The sequence below is a fragment of the Prionailurus viverrinus genome, chromosome C2 (assembly GCF_022837055.1).
Source record: "Prionailurus viverrinus isolate Anna chromosome C2, UM_Priviv_1.0, whole genome shotgun sequence".
Taxonomy (NCBI): Eukaryota; Metazoa; Chordata; class Mammalia; order Carnivora; family Felidae; genus Prionailurus; species Prionailurus viverrinus.
This window is the reverse complement of record NC_062569.1, coordinates 90734895-90751725: the sequence shown is the minus strand read 5'-3', so window position 1 is coordinate 90751725 and position 16831 is coordinate 90734895. Positions and strand designations below refer to the sequence as shown.

The 16831-nt window shown below is 55.2% G+C and overlaps 1 protein-coding gene across 1 annotated transcript in view; it reads right to left on the bottom strand.

Moving 5' to 3' along the window:
• Nucleotides 1-1915: 1915 nt before the first annotated feature.
• Nucleotides 1916-16831, bottom strand: part of ADCY5 (adenylate cyclase 5) — a 146712-nt gene continuing 131796 nt past the window's right edge. Inside the window, exons 14-21 of the mRNA XM_047874109.1 lie at nt 16543-16707; nt 13815-13990; nt 12138-12167; nt 10708-10840; nt 6812-7075; nt 5620-5824; nt 4538-4662; nt 1916-2749 (exon numbers count right to left, since the gene is read on the bottom strand). Coding sequence (XP_047730065.1) covers nt 2621-2749; nt 4538-4662; nt 5620-5824; nt 6812-7075; nt 10708-10840; nt 12138-12167; nt 13815-13990; nt 16543-16707 — 1227 coding nt within the window. The 3' untranslated portion in view covers nt 1916-2620. The remainder of the gene's footprint in view (nt 2750-4537; nt 4663-5619; nt 5825-6811; nt 7076-10707; nt 10841-12137; nt 12168-13814; nt 13991-16542; nt 16708-16831) is intronic.

Sequence of the window (16831 nt, the reverse complement as noted above, 5' to 3'; positions counted from 1 at the left end):
CCCAGTGAACTAACTCTCGCCAAGGTCACCAATGCTGTCTCACCTGACTGCCACAATGACTGCAGGCCTTCGCCGACATTCTCCCCGTAGCAGCGTGCTGTTCCCCACTCAAGGTAGGTCTCTGCCCTCTGGGGCTCCCTGCCCAGTGCCCCAGCAAGGGCTGAGGGCACTGTTCTTCAGACTGGAACCAGGCCCTTGGCCCAAGCCACAAATCAGACCAGGACACATTACCAGTGAAAGTGTTTAATAGTTAAATTATTTAAGTAGACTTTTCAATTTCCATGGGAAATCATAATCCTATCTGTTTTTGCAAGAGCAGGAATAAAAAGAGTGCACACCCTTGGAGGGAATGAAGAGCTAGCACTGCATGGTGTCGCCAGTCACTGCTGGGATAGGAGGGATGGGCCCCCGAGAGGCCAAGGAGACCGTAACCAATGGGAGGAACCACCGGAGGAACTCAGCACGCACACGTTACTCAGGTTGGAAGCAAAATTAAAACCCAGCACCACTGGTGGGTGCTATGGAGGGGCCGGGGACTTGAGAATGCCACCATGGAGAAAGCCAGTCCCCCCCAACAGATGCAAGAGGGGCAATGCGGAACTCAAAGGACAGAGCAGCAGAAGCATGGACAGACTTGAGCTGGCAGTTTTAGGTCCGTAAACTTTGCTTCTCAGAGCTGTGTTCAAATTGGGGTGAGAGATGGTGTGTGGAAAGGGGAGCTCGCTTCGGCAGCACATATACTGAAGAAAAAATGGGAGGCCGGTGCTAGTGTCCAGTGAGAGGTGGTGCAGATGGGGATCAAAATAACATTTTGCAGTTGGCATATAGCTGCCGCCCTACCTCCTTCAAGCTCGTGTTAGAGGTGAGAATAATTCTGCCCTGAGAAGCAACAAAAAGATGGCACAGGACCCAAGGATTCTGTTTGAATATATCCCTATGATAATATATCATTTTTCAGTTTTAAGCCCGTTTCCATTTTATACCTTCAGAGGATATAACAAATATAATTTTTTCCAATATATTTCACTTCCACCTCCCAAAAAACCAAAAACCAGACAAAACAAAATTTCTGTTAGCTTTGCCCTTTGGACACTGAAGCTAGCTAGGCTCTATCCTTTTCTCTGGTCTGCAGATGAAGAGCAAAGCCACCACCCTCCTTGAACCCGAGGGCTGCACATTACCCCCAAGTCTGAGGCACTATCTCTGGGCGAGCCACCTGCACGGTAGCCAACTGAGAAAGGTAGGCAGGTAAGGCTTCTCACCACCACCGCCCCCCCCCCCCCCCCCCCCCCGCCAGCTGAGCACCTGCGGCCATCCCTGAGCTCTCACAGCTGCCTCTCTGCAGGCAGCAAATGGTTGGCATCTCAGGGAGAAGAGGGGACAGGGGCCGTGCTGTCTGTTGCAGGCTGAGGCTGCTTCCCTTGGTTCCACCTGAGCCTGAGATGGGAAGGCAGTTTTTGTTTTATTATCCATTTGCATTTTACTTAGGGGAAGTGATGTGTTAGAGAGATGGGATAATGTACGCATGCACCTTCCCATTTATTCTGACTGTAGGGCACCCCAAAAGGACACGCTCACTGCTCTGGTTGGACCTGGGAAAACCCAAAACTGCCTAATCTGAAGTGAAGTGAGGGCAAGAGGCATCCTGCATGTGACCAGTTCCATGGCATAAACACACACACATCTACACCAGTACATACGCTGACACACGTACAGTACAAACGCTGTGCACAGCTGTTTTCTAATATAGTTTACAAAATATAGAATTTGGTATATTTGTTAGATCTCCAAGGTTTTCAATAATACAAAATAAAAAATACAAAAAAGACAAGTTGGGATCCTTGCCCTCCCCCCAACCACCAGTGGCATCTTTGTTTGCTTGTGGGTCTCTTATACGCATACAACTAGCATAGTCTAAAGAAGGGCACAGAAAGTTGTTTTATTTAATAAATATTTTCTTTTTCTCAGAACCACCCCTCCTTGCCTCGCATCTTCTCACTTCCCCCTCACAATTTGTTCTGTTCCCCTCCAAGAGGCGTTGTCCACCTGTGTAGGTGAGGAGGAGGGCTGCGGAGAAGGCCGCAGTCCCTCCAGAGCCAGCACTCCTGCCAGCAAGCCCCTCCATGGGGCAGGGGCCGTGGCCTCTGTCAGGGGTTTAAAGGCTCACACAGGGAAGTGGACCCCTGGGGCCGCTGGGTTACCCTGGGCCAGAGTTGGGCCACCGACCGACCCACCCACCCGAGGCTGAGGCCTCCCCCTCAGCTCTGTCGTTGCACACTCGGCTGCCACACACCGTAAGCACTCAGCAGCTCCTTTCCACCTGCGCAGCAGCATCCGTTAGAAAACTCGGGATTCGGATCGCGCCTAGTGGAGTCTTCTACGGAGGAAACATCTTTGGTCAGCTTGGTGCTCGCAGGACGCTGGCACCCTGGGGCCTGGGACGGAGGCTGCGGCCTGCCCACAAAGGCAGAAGCTGCTTCTGGAGTCAAAGTGGAGAATTTCACCGGCGCAGCCACGTGGGCTAGAGCGCAGGCTTCCACCTGCCCCCCCTCCGGCATACAAAGAAGCCATTTCCGTTTCTCTGGAGGCCAGGCTGCCTGGCATCACTGGCTGGCAGCTGCTAACTGAGCGGGGGCCCACCGTTGAGGAAGTAGGTCATCATCTCTCCTTTGCCCTTGACCTTGACCACGCCCCTGCACTCCAGCTGGTATGTGTTGGCAGCCAGCACCTGGTACATGTCTGTGGTGACCTGAGGAGGCAAAGAAGGGGAGTGGATAGGCCATTGTTGAGCCAAGCCGTGAGCCTGTTGTCAGGCAGCTCTGTCCGACTGTCCCCAACACACAAGGGTGGGTGGCACCCTGACAGCTGCTCGCCCCTAGACTTGCCTGTTTGAAACAAGAAGGATGACAGCACCTACTTTGTGCCAGGCAGGGTGGCCTGTGGTCCCTGAACTGCCTGTCATTGTGCAGAGAGAGGTGCAGAAGCTGAGCAGAACTGCACAGCATTCTGACGCTGCCCCACTGATACCAAGCATGGGCCCAGCGTGTCCACCCAAGTCTCGCTCCAGGACAGATCAGCGATGTTCTTGGAAATTGGTTTTTCACACCACAGATGGAGAGCCACTGTTTATCTCACTGAATCTATGAGGTAAATACTGTTATCTCAGCCTCAGGAAACCTAAATCACTTGTCTGAGGCTACATAGCTAACAAATGGCAGAGTGTGGATTCAGTTCTATATTCTAGTGCCCATCTCTGCTTTAGCTTTTGGAACAAAGAGGGGAACTCACCAGTGGCTTCAGTAATCACTGCACTATTGTAGGGCTGATGTGAGCAGCAATACAGATGAATGCTTCATGAAGTGACCCAAAAGCCGTCTGAGTACAGCCCACACGCCCCGCCAGCCACCCCACAAAACCTCTGCTGAGGATCCTGGCCCTGCCTAGCTGTCAGGCCAGGGAAGAAGGGGCCAGAAATCTCTAGATGGTCTGCTGGAAGGTGACCCTACTGGGTTATCACGTGTATTCCACGAATGGGAAAGCCCTATGCAAAGGTGAGGTGCCGGGCCGTTGTGTGGCTGCTGACAGAGTCCCTCACACCTGTCTGTGGGTGGGGTCGGACACTCTGCAAACACACATTCCTTTCTCCCCAGCTGCCATCTTGTTGTCCCTTCTCCCTTTGGCACAGGGATAGAAGTGAGAGAAAGCCATTTGGCCAGGTTCCTCTAACAGCACCTATCAGGCCAGGGCCGTGCTTGGGCTGACCCTTTGTTCAGAGGTCCCACAGAAGAGAGGATTTAAGGGACATTTAAGCAGTGTCAGTGTGAGCAAAGGGCCATGAAGAGAGCAGAGTTCAAACTTGGGAAAACAGATCAGGGAGGCTAAGTGACCTGCCCACTTATGGCAGGCCTTATGGGGGCCCTGGGGGTTCAGAGGTACAGGAATACAGCCCAATCCAGGACCTCACTGTTGTCAGACGGGAGCAGAAGGAATTAAGGGCAGTCTAAGAAAAACAAAAGCAGTTGAAGAGAGGTAGTCCTGGGAATTGCAAGAGCCAGCTTGCACAGGATGAAGAGAGGAGAAAAAGTCTCTGGGTCTCTGGCCATGCCCCTTGGCAACTAGGGTGGTGGGAGCACCATCCCAGGGATCACTGACCTTCCCTGGTTCTATTGCACCAGGCCCTGAGTGCTGTGGGCTCCAACTGGCAAGACCTTGCTCCCTGCAACCATCTTGGTGTCCCCTTGTATGCCTGGGTCGTGGCATTAGCACTCCTGGTTTAGCATCAGCAGTGGCTCCCGCCTTTACTCCCCCAATTCCTTCTGTGGCCAGTAGAGGGCTTTGCACAGGAGTGAAGATCTGTCCAAGGTCCTGAGGGCCTGAAACACAATGATCTCCAAGCTCTCGAGACAGTGCCAGCTACCTTCAAAATTGGCTGCAGAAATTCTGACTGGTGACTGTGGGCAGCTTGCACTAGGGACCTGGAGTATCAGGCAGAGGCCCCCATGGGGGTGAGCCGGGTGGTGGATGCTCCGGCACTCACCTGGATGCGGTCAGGCACACCGGTGCTGTCCATGCGGCTGGCCACGTTCACTGTATTGCCCCAGATGTCGTACTGAGGCTTGCGAGCCCCGATCACCCCAGCCACCACGGGGCCAATATTGAGCCCTGCAGGGGACAGAAGTCAGCAATGTCATCAGGGCTCAGACCAGTGCTCACCACAGTATCATTCCTCCCTTGACATTCAGCAAGTTCCTCTGGACTCAGTCTGAAGACCGCCAGTGTCCTCCAGGCCCGAGACCATGCTTTACCCTGCAGTTCCCACGAAATGCCTGCCAACCCAGACCATGGGGTCTGTTCCCACAGCACTGTTCCTGTGTCCTCACCCCCAATCAGGTCTCAGCTCCTGCAAATCCATCACCAGGACCACCCTCTTCAAGGATCCAGTGACTCACTGCAGCATCCCACTGCCTGTCCTTAATCATCCCTGTTGGTGGCATTTCAGTTTTCAGTTCATTCTAACCACACGTACCAGAACTCATCCTTTTCTTCCTCATCACTCCTGTTTTCTTTCAGGGGCGCAACCATTTTCATTCTTAGTAACTTGCTCCTAACCCACAGTGTCTTCTCTGTCCAGGTGATCCTCCCCTGGGCGTCTGAGCTCAGGCAGGGAGGCCACCGTGACCCAGCTCCAGGAAGCAAGGCTGACATCTCCCTCCTGGCACTTCTGCTTTCATCTGTCCACCTTCCCAGTCCTAGGCACGCCAACCCCGATCACCCTGCCCCTCAGGCTTTGCCATGCTGGCTCCCCACCTCAAATGCCCTCCCTCCTCTTCAAGCAAGAACCTTACCCAACACACCTGGCTTAACTGACACTGTCTAGACATTTTCTGCCGTGTTTCCAAGCCCCTGGGCGCTCCCCCTCCTCTGTCACATGGGGCCACATTAAACCTCACTGTTGTGTGTGAAGTAGGACTGCAAACATAGCAGAAGCTCCCAAATAGAAACACCGTCAGTCCTTAAGACCCTTCCCTCCACGACCCTCCTCTCCAGTCCTGTCAAGGCCCTGCAGCTTTTTACCCGACCTGCTCTTCCCAGGCTGGACTGGCCAGAAGGCAAGCTCACCGATCTTCATCTGGAAGTTGTTGAAGGAGTGCTCATTGATGTACTTCATTTGGTCCATGAGCTTCATGGCAAAGTCAGCCAGGGCTTTGATGTGGGTCTTGCCCACCTTGTCATATGTAGAGTCATTGAGGCCTGAGGCAGCCATGTAGGTGCTGCCAATGGTCTTGATCTTTTCCAGCTGCCTGAACCGATCCTCGCTGATGATCTAGATGGAAGGAGGCCAAACCTGGGTTACCACCAAGGCTGGGGCACTGAAGTCTATGGGGGAAGGGCAACAGCATGGCCCCTCGTGTCCTTCCAGTTCACACAGGAGGCCCAACTCCACACCAGCTCAGTGTGAGGCCAACAGAGCAGGCCTCCTCCCATACTTACCCGTGTGTGGTCACCGTGAGTCACTGTCTGCCCTGCACCAAGAGCCCCAGGCCAGCCCACTAGTCACCTCAGCGTCTCTTGCCCCCAACAGGGGCTGGTGGCCATCTCCTCCCTTCCCTGGCTCATATCCCCATCCCTCCCAGGGACACCACCTCATCTTTGTCCAACGAGACACCCACCTTCTATCTCCATTGTCTGTCAAAAGCCTGCCCAGACCCAACTTCAGTCAATTCCAGCTACACTCTGCCCCAGGAGCCTCATGGGCTGTTTCCAGCACAGCCCGTTCCCAGTTCCATCCTCCTCTTCCTCCTCCCAAGGCTCTGTATTCCCGCTGGGGTTGACCTTCTCACCCTCACCACTCAGGGGGCTCCCAGGGTCGAAATGCCCTATTGGGCACAGAACCCCCAGCACCTGGCACACACTAGGTGCTTGGCGAGGGTGTAGTAAATAAGACACGTTTGTGTTTCCACCTCTGCTATTCCGGGCTTTGCGTCTTTGTCCTGCCTTCTCCCTTAACCTAGGAGTCCCTCCTTCCTTGGACTCCCTCAAAGGCTGGGCCCCAGCCTGGTGGGAAAGGAACGGTGGCTGATGGAGAGTGGCTGGCAAGGTAGCTGGGCAGGGCCTCAGTGGGACAACAGACCTGCAGAGACTTCAAATTCCAAACGCCTGGGCTGGGACCCCCATTCTTCCACCTACTAGCACTGACCTTAGGCAAGCAGTGTCTCTAGGCCTGTTTTCTCCTTTGTAACACAATAGAGGAAGAAATGTAGGCAAGGTGCCTGTCTCCCCCACCCCTCTCCTGTTTGCCCACCCGTCGCACCTCGTCAAAGTCGGCGATAATCTCATTGAGCAGTCGCAGGCACTCAACACCCTCATTGTTGGCCTCCAGCTCCACGTAGAACTCAGAGAAGTTGGCGATGGAGGCGAACATGACAGCCACGCACTCACACGACTGGTAGTAGAGCTCATCATTGCGTCGCTCGCGGGCCAGGAAGTGGGCGGCCACATCCTTGGGCAGGATGTTGTGCAGCAGCCGCCGGTTGTAGGCCTGCAGCTCCTCCATCTCCTCCTTTTCCTCCGTGGCCTAGGACACGGTGCCCGGTCAGGAGAGGCATGCGGCCTGCCCGCGTACACCCGAGACCTCCACTGTGCCCAGCCTCTGTCCCCTTGCTGTCCCCACCTCTGGCTTTCCATGAGGAAGCACCAGAAAAGTGAGACACTTGTACACATCCAACTGGGCTCTGCCTGCCTGTCCCTCGGAATGTGTTGGCCCCGAAGGAGGGAACCCCGGACTGGAAACGGGTCCTGGAAGACAGGTTGAGAGCATCCTGTCCGACCAAAGCTAGACCAAGGCAGGGGGTTACAGGGATGGCCAAAACCACAGCCCCAGTGGCCCTCCAGCTACCAAGTGCTCCACAACTGTCCATTTTCTTCTTCATATCAGGAAGTACAATCAGAAAAGCAGTTTGATAAGGATCACTTAATAGACCAACCCCACTGGGACGATGGCTTAAAGCCCCACCAATCTCCCTGGTTCCCACCAGAGCAGACTCACCCCAGGGCCAGAAGGTACAGATGCCCCAAAGTGCCACCAGGGGTGGGATGGGCACATCACCATTGACTTTGGTTCCCCCCAGTTTGGGTCCTGGGTCTGGGAAATTGGGGTTTGTGGTCACTCACCCTCTAGCTTAAGAGCCCTCAAATCAAGAGGCCAATAGTGGCCCACAGCCTGAAGAGCAGAGATAGTTATGCACCAAAGTGTGCAAGGAGCCATCTGACCAGAGTTCATGTGACACAGGAGGTACACAGTGCAGTCTGCTAGCTTCCTCCCCCTTGATGGCAAACAAAATGGCCCCTTTAACTGGGAGTGATCATGTTGGTAAAACAGGCAGGTAAAGGGTCATTAGCAGGGCCATTGAAAAGATCTAGCCAGCTTGCTGGGGGCTTTCCTAACTAAACCTGGAGGCCTTTCTATTTGGCTGCAGCTACAACCTCCAAAAGCACCAGGACCACTTCCCTGGCTCTCCCTGTGGATGGTGGCTGCTCATGGGGAAACTGCTGGCACACCCACCCAAAGCCACAGGACCTGGGTCCAGCAGGTAGGGTAGAAAGCTCAGGGACCCCAGGGCTCAGAGGCCTAGCCTTGCACCTGAGGTGAGAGGACCCACAGCCCATCAGTCCTAGAGCCACTGGAAACACAGCCTTGACAATAGGGGTTATGCCTAAGGAAGTTCCTGGATCCTGAGATGCCACGTGGGTCCAGTGGGACCTTTGCTTCTGAGATGCCTTGATCAGGCCCCTCCTCCCAAGCCACCCTCTGCCTAGCTCTGGTACAGGTGAGCCAGCGGGAGTAGGCCAGAGTGGGAATCTCTGTACTTCTCGAAGGTTACTCCCTGGAAGAGCCCCAGCCGGGCCATCTGCCTCGGAAAATGCACAGGCTGCCCACGGTGCTACTACTGCTGAGACCACATGCCTGGGGGCCCAGGAGCACTCTAGCTCCTTTGATCAGCCCAGCAGTGGCAGAAACATAACACATGCCCTTCCCAGAGTGCATCTGCCCAGTGCCAGGCAGCTGGTGGTGGAAGCTGGGGTTGAGATAGTCAGAGACTGGTTACTGCAGGGAGCACAGGCCAAGGCCCCAGGGTTCTGACCAGGAACTCCCACCACATCTGGACAACTCTGCCCTGAGACGTGACGTTGGGCAGCTCCCAACACAGCCAACCGCTTCTAGGATTGGGCTCTGGCCAGGTGGAGGGCTCAGGGGTCCACAGCCCCCTTACTGATCCTAATAAGGTCAATGCTGTGGGAGAGGGATAAGACCTGAGACCCAGTGGTCTGGCCAGGGGCAGGCTTGCGGATAAGGGTGTGTTCCTGGTACAGACGCTTCAGGGAAGCGAAGGACCTCGGGCTTCCCCAGCTCACTGCCAGCACCACACCCACCCACCATGACCTTAGATCCAACAGCAAAATTAGCTGCTGAGTTAGACTGGGCGGGTGGGGAGCACCCGACTATCACTCACACAACCCAAGGACCTGTGTTCAGGTTTTTGCTTGTTGGTATGTATTTGATGTTGTTCCACCTCCCAAAAGTCCTGGAGGAGGACGGGAGATGAAGGGACGTGTAAGCATCATGAGCCTGTTGCAGGGGTTCAGTGGAGAGAGGCTGACACGCCTGCCAGGTAGAGACATGCTCACCCCCAACCCCACACACCTGTGTACAGGCCTTCTTAATTGTTTTCAAAATGGGAGGGGAGCTGCGGTTGCCTGAACACTGGGGTGGGGTTGTGAGGGAAGCTCAGACTGCTCTGTTCAGCCCTGGCAGGCAGCCTCACTTTGACCCTGCGTACTCAGGAGCTAGACAAAGAAGCGGGGTGGGGTGACAGGGCAGCAGGTCACAAAGGCCGGCTGAGTGGCAGGCTCACCTGTCCCTTGCTTCCAGCCCTTTCTCGAGATCTTTGCCACACAAATGAGTGGCAGGACAGCCACTGTCTTGGGGGTGGGGGACTTCCTCGGAGCTCACATGGGAGGTGGGGTGCGAGTGAGCAGAGAAGTGGAGGGAAATCAGCCCCAGGTCCCACAGAGCCTGGTCAGCCCCTAGGAGAGAGCTGGGGCCTCTGGGGAGCTTCCCCAGAGGCATGAGGGGCATGAGAGCTGGGAGGAGGCAGGGAGGCAGCAATCTGAGCCAGGAAGGTATGGCCTCACACTGGATATCCCCCGGGGTCCCTCCCAACCCAGGGATGATAAGGGGGCATTCCACATGCAAAACAGTTTTCCCCCAACCTCAGGGCATCCGTTCAGTGGGGAATCTCAGCCAACCTCCTGCAAAACACAGCAAGGGCCACTGGATGCTCCCATCTTTAAGAATGAAGTAACTGGAATAACAGGTCTGAGGCTGCCCACAAGGAAGACTTTCTCACCGTGGGCGCCCTCTCCTGGACCTTCTGAGTCAGTCCAGCAGGTAACAAGCAGCGGCTGGGTCCATCACTAGCACCTGGAGCATCACCCTGTGTGTGGCCCAGTGGCATCCCCTCCTCTGGGTTTTGACACCATCAGGGCACAGGGCACAAAGCCTGGAGGCTGGAGCACTTCCCTGGGCACTAGCAACCCACTGCCTCTGCCCCTACCTGGACCACCTCTCCCCAGGGCCAGGGCACAGCCACCTGTCCAGGCTTCCAGTTGATGGTCTTTGATGCCCCCTCCATCCTTTCTCCCCTGGAAGAGTCTTCAAGCCAGTTCTGGTCACATCAGGCCCTGCTCAGGAGCCTGTGGGACCAGCTCCTGCACTGCAGCCTCTGTGACATGGGGACTACGCGTCCCACAGTCCTCACCTCCTGCCCGCTCCCCTCTCTCCTGACTCCTCGCTGCCCACACTACAGACTAGAGGCCATGCCTCCCCTCTGTCCCTGCCTCTGGATGCACACAGCAATGTCTGGCCAATATTTGTGACTTAAGAGCATATGTCTTGGGACCGTCAAAGTCCCAGCACTGTCAAGGGTGGGATGGTTTGGAATAAGCTCCAGGGTTTTGGCTCTTGGCTCCAGAAAGCAGGGAGCAGACCTGCTGGGACATGGGGCACAGATTAGTGGGACTGAGCAGGACACCTTTTCAGTGCAGGACGAAGTCTCAGCCAGCCCAGGTGATGAACTCGTTCACTCACAAAATGCTGCGAGAACTGGGTATGTCCCCCATCCCAGTTCCAGTCCCAGGGCCACCCACCTGCAGTTTCCAGAGGAAGTCCAGGCGGGCGGTGGACTCTACTTGCTGGGCGTGCAGGTACAGGGCCAGCACGAAGACTGAGATGATGATGGGCGTCACCACCTTCAGCGCCACCTTGGTCGCATGCTCAGGGCTGCAGGCAGGAGGCAGATGCCTGGCACCTCATGGCAGGCTCAGAGGCCCCCTCAGGCCTTTGTCTTCCTCCTACTACTCCCCCTTCTTAACCTCCCACTCAAATTTTGCCTGAGGTAATGCCTCCTCCAGGAAGCCGCCTCAGCTAGCAGCCCTGTCTCAGCCCCTGCTCACACCAGCAGCTCAGCAGCCATTACTCCTCTCCTGATGCCCGCCTCTCCCCCATCACTGGGGAGCTTCCCTCTGGTCACATCAGGGGATAAATGAGGCCCTTGTCAAAGGCAGCATGTACATCCCAGGCGTCTCCCAGTGGACAAGATAGCGGCCGTAGGCATAGTAACAAGGGAGCCAGGCAGGCCATACTGGCCGTCTCTGGGCTTTGGGCAAGTCTCTTAACCTCTCTGAACCGTAGTTTCCTAATCTGTAAAATGGGATAACAATACCCACATTTTAAGAATTAAAGATACCAGGGGCACCTGGGTGGCTCAGCGAATTAAGTGTTCAACTCTTGACTTCAACTCAGGTCATGATCTCACAGTTGTGGGATCGAGCCCCTGCATCATGCTCCAGGCTGAGCATGGAGCCTGCCTGGGATTTTCTCTCTGTCCCTCCCCTGCTTGCGCTCTCTCTCCAAAATAAATAAATAAACATTAAAAAAGAAAAATACTGTACACAAAATTCCTTGTACAGCACCTGACAAACAGTAGGAACTCCACACCTGGTAGCTAATAATGACTAATTGCATTCCTGTTAACATTAATACATACTCTTCATAAAAGCTGCTCTCCCAAACCCTGCTTGCTCCCTGTCCCAGCAGAGAGCCTGAGCCTTGAACACTGCACAGACTCCCTGACCAGCAGTAGTCCTAGTTCAGGGCCTACCCCACAAAGCCCACAGGCCTTGCTGGCCCCTCTCTTCTGGCAGGGAGCCAGGGGGCACCAGCTCCTATTCTCCCGGGCCTGGGGTCTGACACATGCTCCTGGGGAAGAGTGGGAAGCCAGATGCCTTAAGGTGAGGTCTCTGGAAATGACCTGTGCGTCCTAGGTCATCTTGGGCTGGTGGGAATCGCACAAAAAAAGAAGGGCATCTACCCAATGAGGCATCCTTGGTCCCTGGGGAGTAAAGGGCTTCCCTTGCCCCCTCCAGCCTTCTCCTTCACTGCCCACCTTACCTCAGAGGCCCCCTCCCCAATGGGCACCACCGCCTTCTCTGCTGGGCCCTGGGCTGCTGGCCTCTGGCAGCTCTAGGCCAAGGGCAGGGAGAGGCTGTGTCAGAGGACTTGGAGAGTATCCACTCACCACTGGGAGGTCCCGTTGTTGCTGAAGTCTCTGTGAACAGGAAGCGGGAGGGCGGTTCGGGGCTGCTCTTCGACTTGGCAGTCTCCACTCCCGCTCTGCCCCCCTCCCCCGTTATGTCTCCCACCTTGCTCTGCCCCTCCCACCGCCGTGCTCCCCCACCACTCCCAGCCCTGCTGCCCCATGCCTGATACCACTGCCCCCACTACGGTTGCTCCCTCATCCCCCGCCCCCAACACCCCTCTGGATCCAAGGAGACTTTCAGGATGGGAGGCTTACAGAAAGCCCAGCCCCAACTATAGCATCTGGTCTTCATGACCACAAATCACCCAGCCCATACCTGGGACCCTGGGGCCCCCCAGCACCTCCGCCTGGACAGAAGCCAGCCCAGCCACCACCCCAGCCCTTTGCTGCATCCAGAGGAGAAGAAACACTATACCTATGCTGTGTCCAGTGTAGTTACCACAGCCACGTGTGGCTAGAGCCTTCAAGTGTGGCTAGTACAAGCTAAAATGTCCTGCAAGTGTAACATAGATACTAGGTTTTGAAGAATTAGTGTGGGAAAAAATGTAATAGGTTTCATGAATCATTTTATATTGACTACATATTAAAATAATATCTTGAATATATTGGTTAAATAAAAATATGAAATTTGTATGCTTTGCCTTTTTAATATAGCTACTAGGAAAATTTTAAATTACATTGCATTATTTATCTATTGGACAGTGCTGCCCTGGAGCCAAGCCAGGGACTCCCAAACCAGAAATGACCTCTGTTCTCTGCTGCTGCTTCAGCAAAGGAGAGGGGAGGAGGGGGGAGGGGATGGGGGAAGGAACATGGTAGACCCTCAAGAAATATTTTTGGAAGAATGGGTAGATGGATGAATGGATCCCATCCTATAACTTGGAGAAAACACAGTTTGCTACATTTTCTCAGGGGACAGACCTGTCACATTTTTTGCACTTCCCAATGTATATGTGTGTGTGGGGGGGGGGGGAATAGAGTGATGGGAAGAAAAGAGCATTGATATCAGGCATTTTACCTACATTTTACTACTATAGGTATGATTCCCAATTTACTGGGAGCTAGGTAGCCTGAGGCACAACTCCCATGCCTGCTACCTAGATGTGGGACCTAACGACTCACCATCATAACTAGGAGACTTTGAGCAGTGCACAGACTACCCAACCATCCTGGCAGCCCTGCCGACCTTGCTAAGTTGCTCTGAGGCTGAAAAGGGATAATGTATGTCCAGTGTCTAGCTCGAGGCAGGACATAGAGCCCATGAACAACAAAGGGTGTTCTTTTGCTCTCACACACCTTGCCGTCCAGCTCTGTTGAATCTTTACCCCTCTGGGCCTGAGGTGCCACAGGCAGATGGAGTTAAGTGAAAATAGCTCATCAGAGACTGTCCTGAACAAATGAGGAACAATTCACTGAGGCCTGAGGGCAGGACTGAATAACAAACTGGAGGGGACAGCAGGACCTACTCACCCTGAGGCCACTCCCCCGCCCACTGGGAAAGAGAGGAGGAAGACTAGACACTGGTGCTTTGCCCAGGTGGTAGGCTGGGGGGCAACACAACACTCCCCTTGCAAGCCCCCTGCAGCCCAGGTTCCCAGCCGCCTGCTCTTCCAGCCTCCCTGCACTGCCCCAGACCCAGTGTGGGGAGCCACCTACATGGCGTTGGCGGTGACCAGCAGGTCGGCGTTGTCAAAGAGCGTGACGCGGGGCACCTCAACAATGAGCACGTATGTGAGCTCAATGGCCAGCATGAGCACCAGCTTCCCAATGCAGCTGATCTGCAGGAACACGGAGCAGGCCAGCAGGCTGAGCAGCACGCTGTAGGTGAAGTACTGCGGAGAGAGGGCAGCGGGCTTCAGCGCCCCGGCCCCACCCTTCCCGGCCCCACGCCCCGCCCCCCAGAGCCAACCACATTTCGGCCAATGCGAACTTGTGACGAAACCAGAAAAGCCCTGGTTAGGAACCAGAAGATGGGGCTCTAGGCTGAGTCTGGCCAATGCTGGCAGCAGCGCCCAGTGGTTAGAGCAGAGCTCCAGGCTCAGGCAGACTTGAGTCGTAACTCTGATTCATTGTAGACTGTTGGTGTGACTTGCACCATTTATTCAACTTTTCTAAGCTTTTCATGCCCCACGTGATGTGATGCTAATTATCATCTTTAGCCTGCTTCTGGGGACGATTCATACATTTTGCTGCAGAAATATTACTGTATTTCATTATCAGGTGCTGCCCAGGCTACACTGGGGGTGTGAGATACTCTTTCAAACTCTGAAAAATTCCAAAGTTCTGAATCTGTCTGGCCCAGAAGGCTGCAGACCAGGGATTGTGTCCCTACACGATTTACCCTGGGGAAGTCCCTTCTGGTCTTGGAGCCTCGGTTTCTTTCTCAGACAATAGAGGAGCTGAACCAGAGACCTCGGAGGTTCCTTTCTGCTCTGTCGTCCCCTGATGCTAATCCTAGACATGCCACCGTCGTTATTTTGTTCTTTCTTTTAAATTTAGCATCGTGACTTCTGAGTCAGGCACTCAGACTCACTATGCACTTCCTCTGCTTTGGGCTGGAGGCCAAATGGCAGTGGGGGACGCTCCCAGGTTGGACCTTGAGCCTCTTCAGGCCTTCAGGAACCCAGAGAGGGGATACAGAGGGCCCCCTGGGAGGGGCCAGCCTCAAGCCACTACCTGGAACAGGGGCAGAGGAAGGAGTAGGGGGGGGTGTCCACCCAGATAAAAACAGCCCCAAGGATAATAATCCTGTCCTTGCGGGCGGGGGGGGGGGTGTGCGGGGAGGGAGCCCCCAGGGCCAGCCTGGATGCCCATTCAGACCCTGAGCCAGACAGCCAGGAGGCCAAGGCTTACAGGTGATGTCCCCAAGGGCCTTGGGATCTGTGAGGAGTTGCTGAATCAGAAGACATGTGAGCCTGAGAGCTCTGTAGTCATCAAGGCCTGGGGTCAGTGGGACTGGAACTGGTCAGACTGGTGAGGGCTGAAGGCTGGGACCAACCATCTCCCTCAAGTGAGGAGCCGGAATAAGCCCTGCAGCCACCATCCCCACTCTCTTCACCCACTCCTCAGCATCTGCCATGAAGCAGCAGCCACCAAGGGGCAACTGTAAGATCAAACAAGCCCCTGCTTCTCAGCAAACAGCCCTCAAGCAGCAGCTCCTGTGAGCTCCGCCAGCTGCACGAGGGAGCAGAGGCAGAAGGGAGACTCGGCTGTCCCCCCCCCCCCCCCCCACCGCCCCGGCAGGTTGGGAGGGCTCAGCCGGACCCAGCGGCAGGTGGAAGAGAGGCGCTTGTCTAGGTGAATGCTGGCGGGAGTCCTGCCCTTCATGGAGGTTCCCTTGTCCCATCTGTACAGGGGAGATGGATCGGGCTCCTTCCCAGGGCTGGGGGAGGGAGGCCAGCTCTGTGACTGCCCCGGTGGCCCTCACTGCAGTTCTGGACCTTTCTGTGAGTCACGGGGCCCTTTTGAAACTGGATGAAAGCTTGGACTTTCCCCAGAAAAGGGTAACAACTACCATCACCTCACAGGTTCCGTGAGAGCCCCGAAGGCAGCTGGGGTATGGGACTACCCAGTGCATGCAGTAGACGCCCTGGGCTGGAAGCCTGGCCTCAGGCTCGGAGAGCTTCCTGAGGAAAAGGTAAATGAAGCACCGCACATACCATCGGCACTTAATGCATGCTGCTCTCTAAGGGTTCTCGGTGTTTAAACCCAATAACCTATGGGTATGATTTCTTTGGGGGTGATGAAAATGTTCTACCTAGATTACGACGATGGCTGCACACATCTGTGAATATCCTAAAAGCCACTGAATTGTATGTACACTTTGAATGGATGACCTTGATGGCAGTACCGGGTTGGGACTGGGTTCCTTTGCTTCCCTCCCTGCTCTCTGGCCCATAGCAGAGGAGCTCAGGCAGGTTCTCCTGAGGCAGGCCTGCTCCAAAGTGGAGGGTCCACAAACAGCTCTGCCCTCAGGTTAAGGCTAAGAATTCTGGAGCCAGAGGACCTGGGTGAAAGCTCTGGCTTTACCACTTCCTAGCTGTGTGACCTTGGGCAAGCGACTTACCCTCTCTGTGCCTCACTTTCATCTGTGTAAAAAAGATGTTAACAGTGTCTATGTCAAAGGGCTGCTGTGAGGACGAAATGAGTAAATCTATGTCAAATACTCAGCACAGTGCCTGGCCCACGGCAAGCATGCTGTTTTACTGTTGCATGGAGAAGGCTGACCTCGTTCACTGATGTACGGCACACGGACTGAGAGACTGGGAAAAGGTCTCTGGGATGGCTGTGAGCTTGAGAGCCCTTGACTCCCCCAGAGCAGCCAAAGGCAGAGAGGGAGTGGGGCAGAGGGGTCTGTCTGCACCCAGAGCCCCCTGCCCATTACCTCGGGGAAGTTGCAGTTGGGCCGGGGGCTGCTGCAGAAGCCCCGCTCGTCACCCAGGCTGTAGTTGACTGCCGACTCCACCACATGGCACGCGTTGACCTGGCTGGTGCTGATGTTGTGCTCGTCCGCCAGGCAGCCGAACAGGTCCTTGGAGTTACACATGAACTAGGGGCAGCGGGGGAGAGGGTCAGCTGTGGGGGCCAGGCGAGGGCAGCCCATCTCCACAGGGCAGCGGGTGTCTGTCCACCCTGGTCTCAGGTGCAGCCTGACACTGACAGGGGGGACAGGA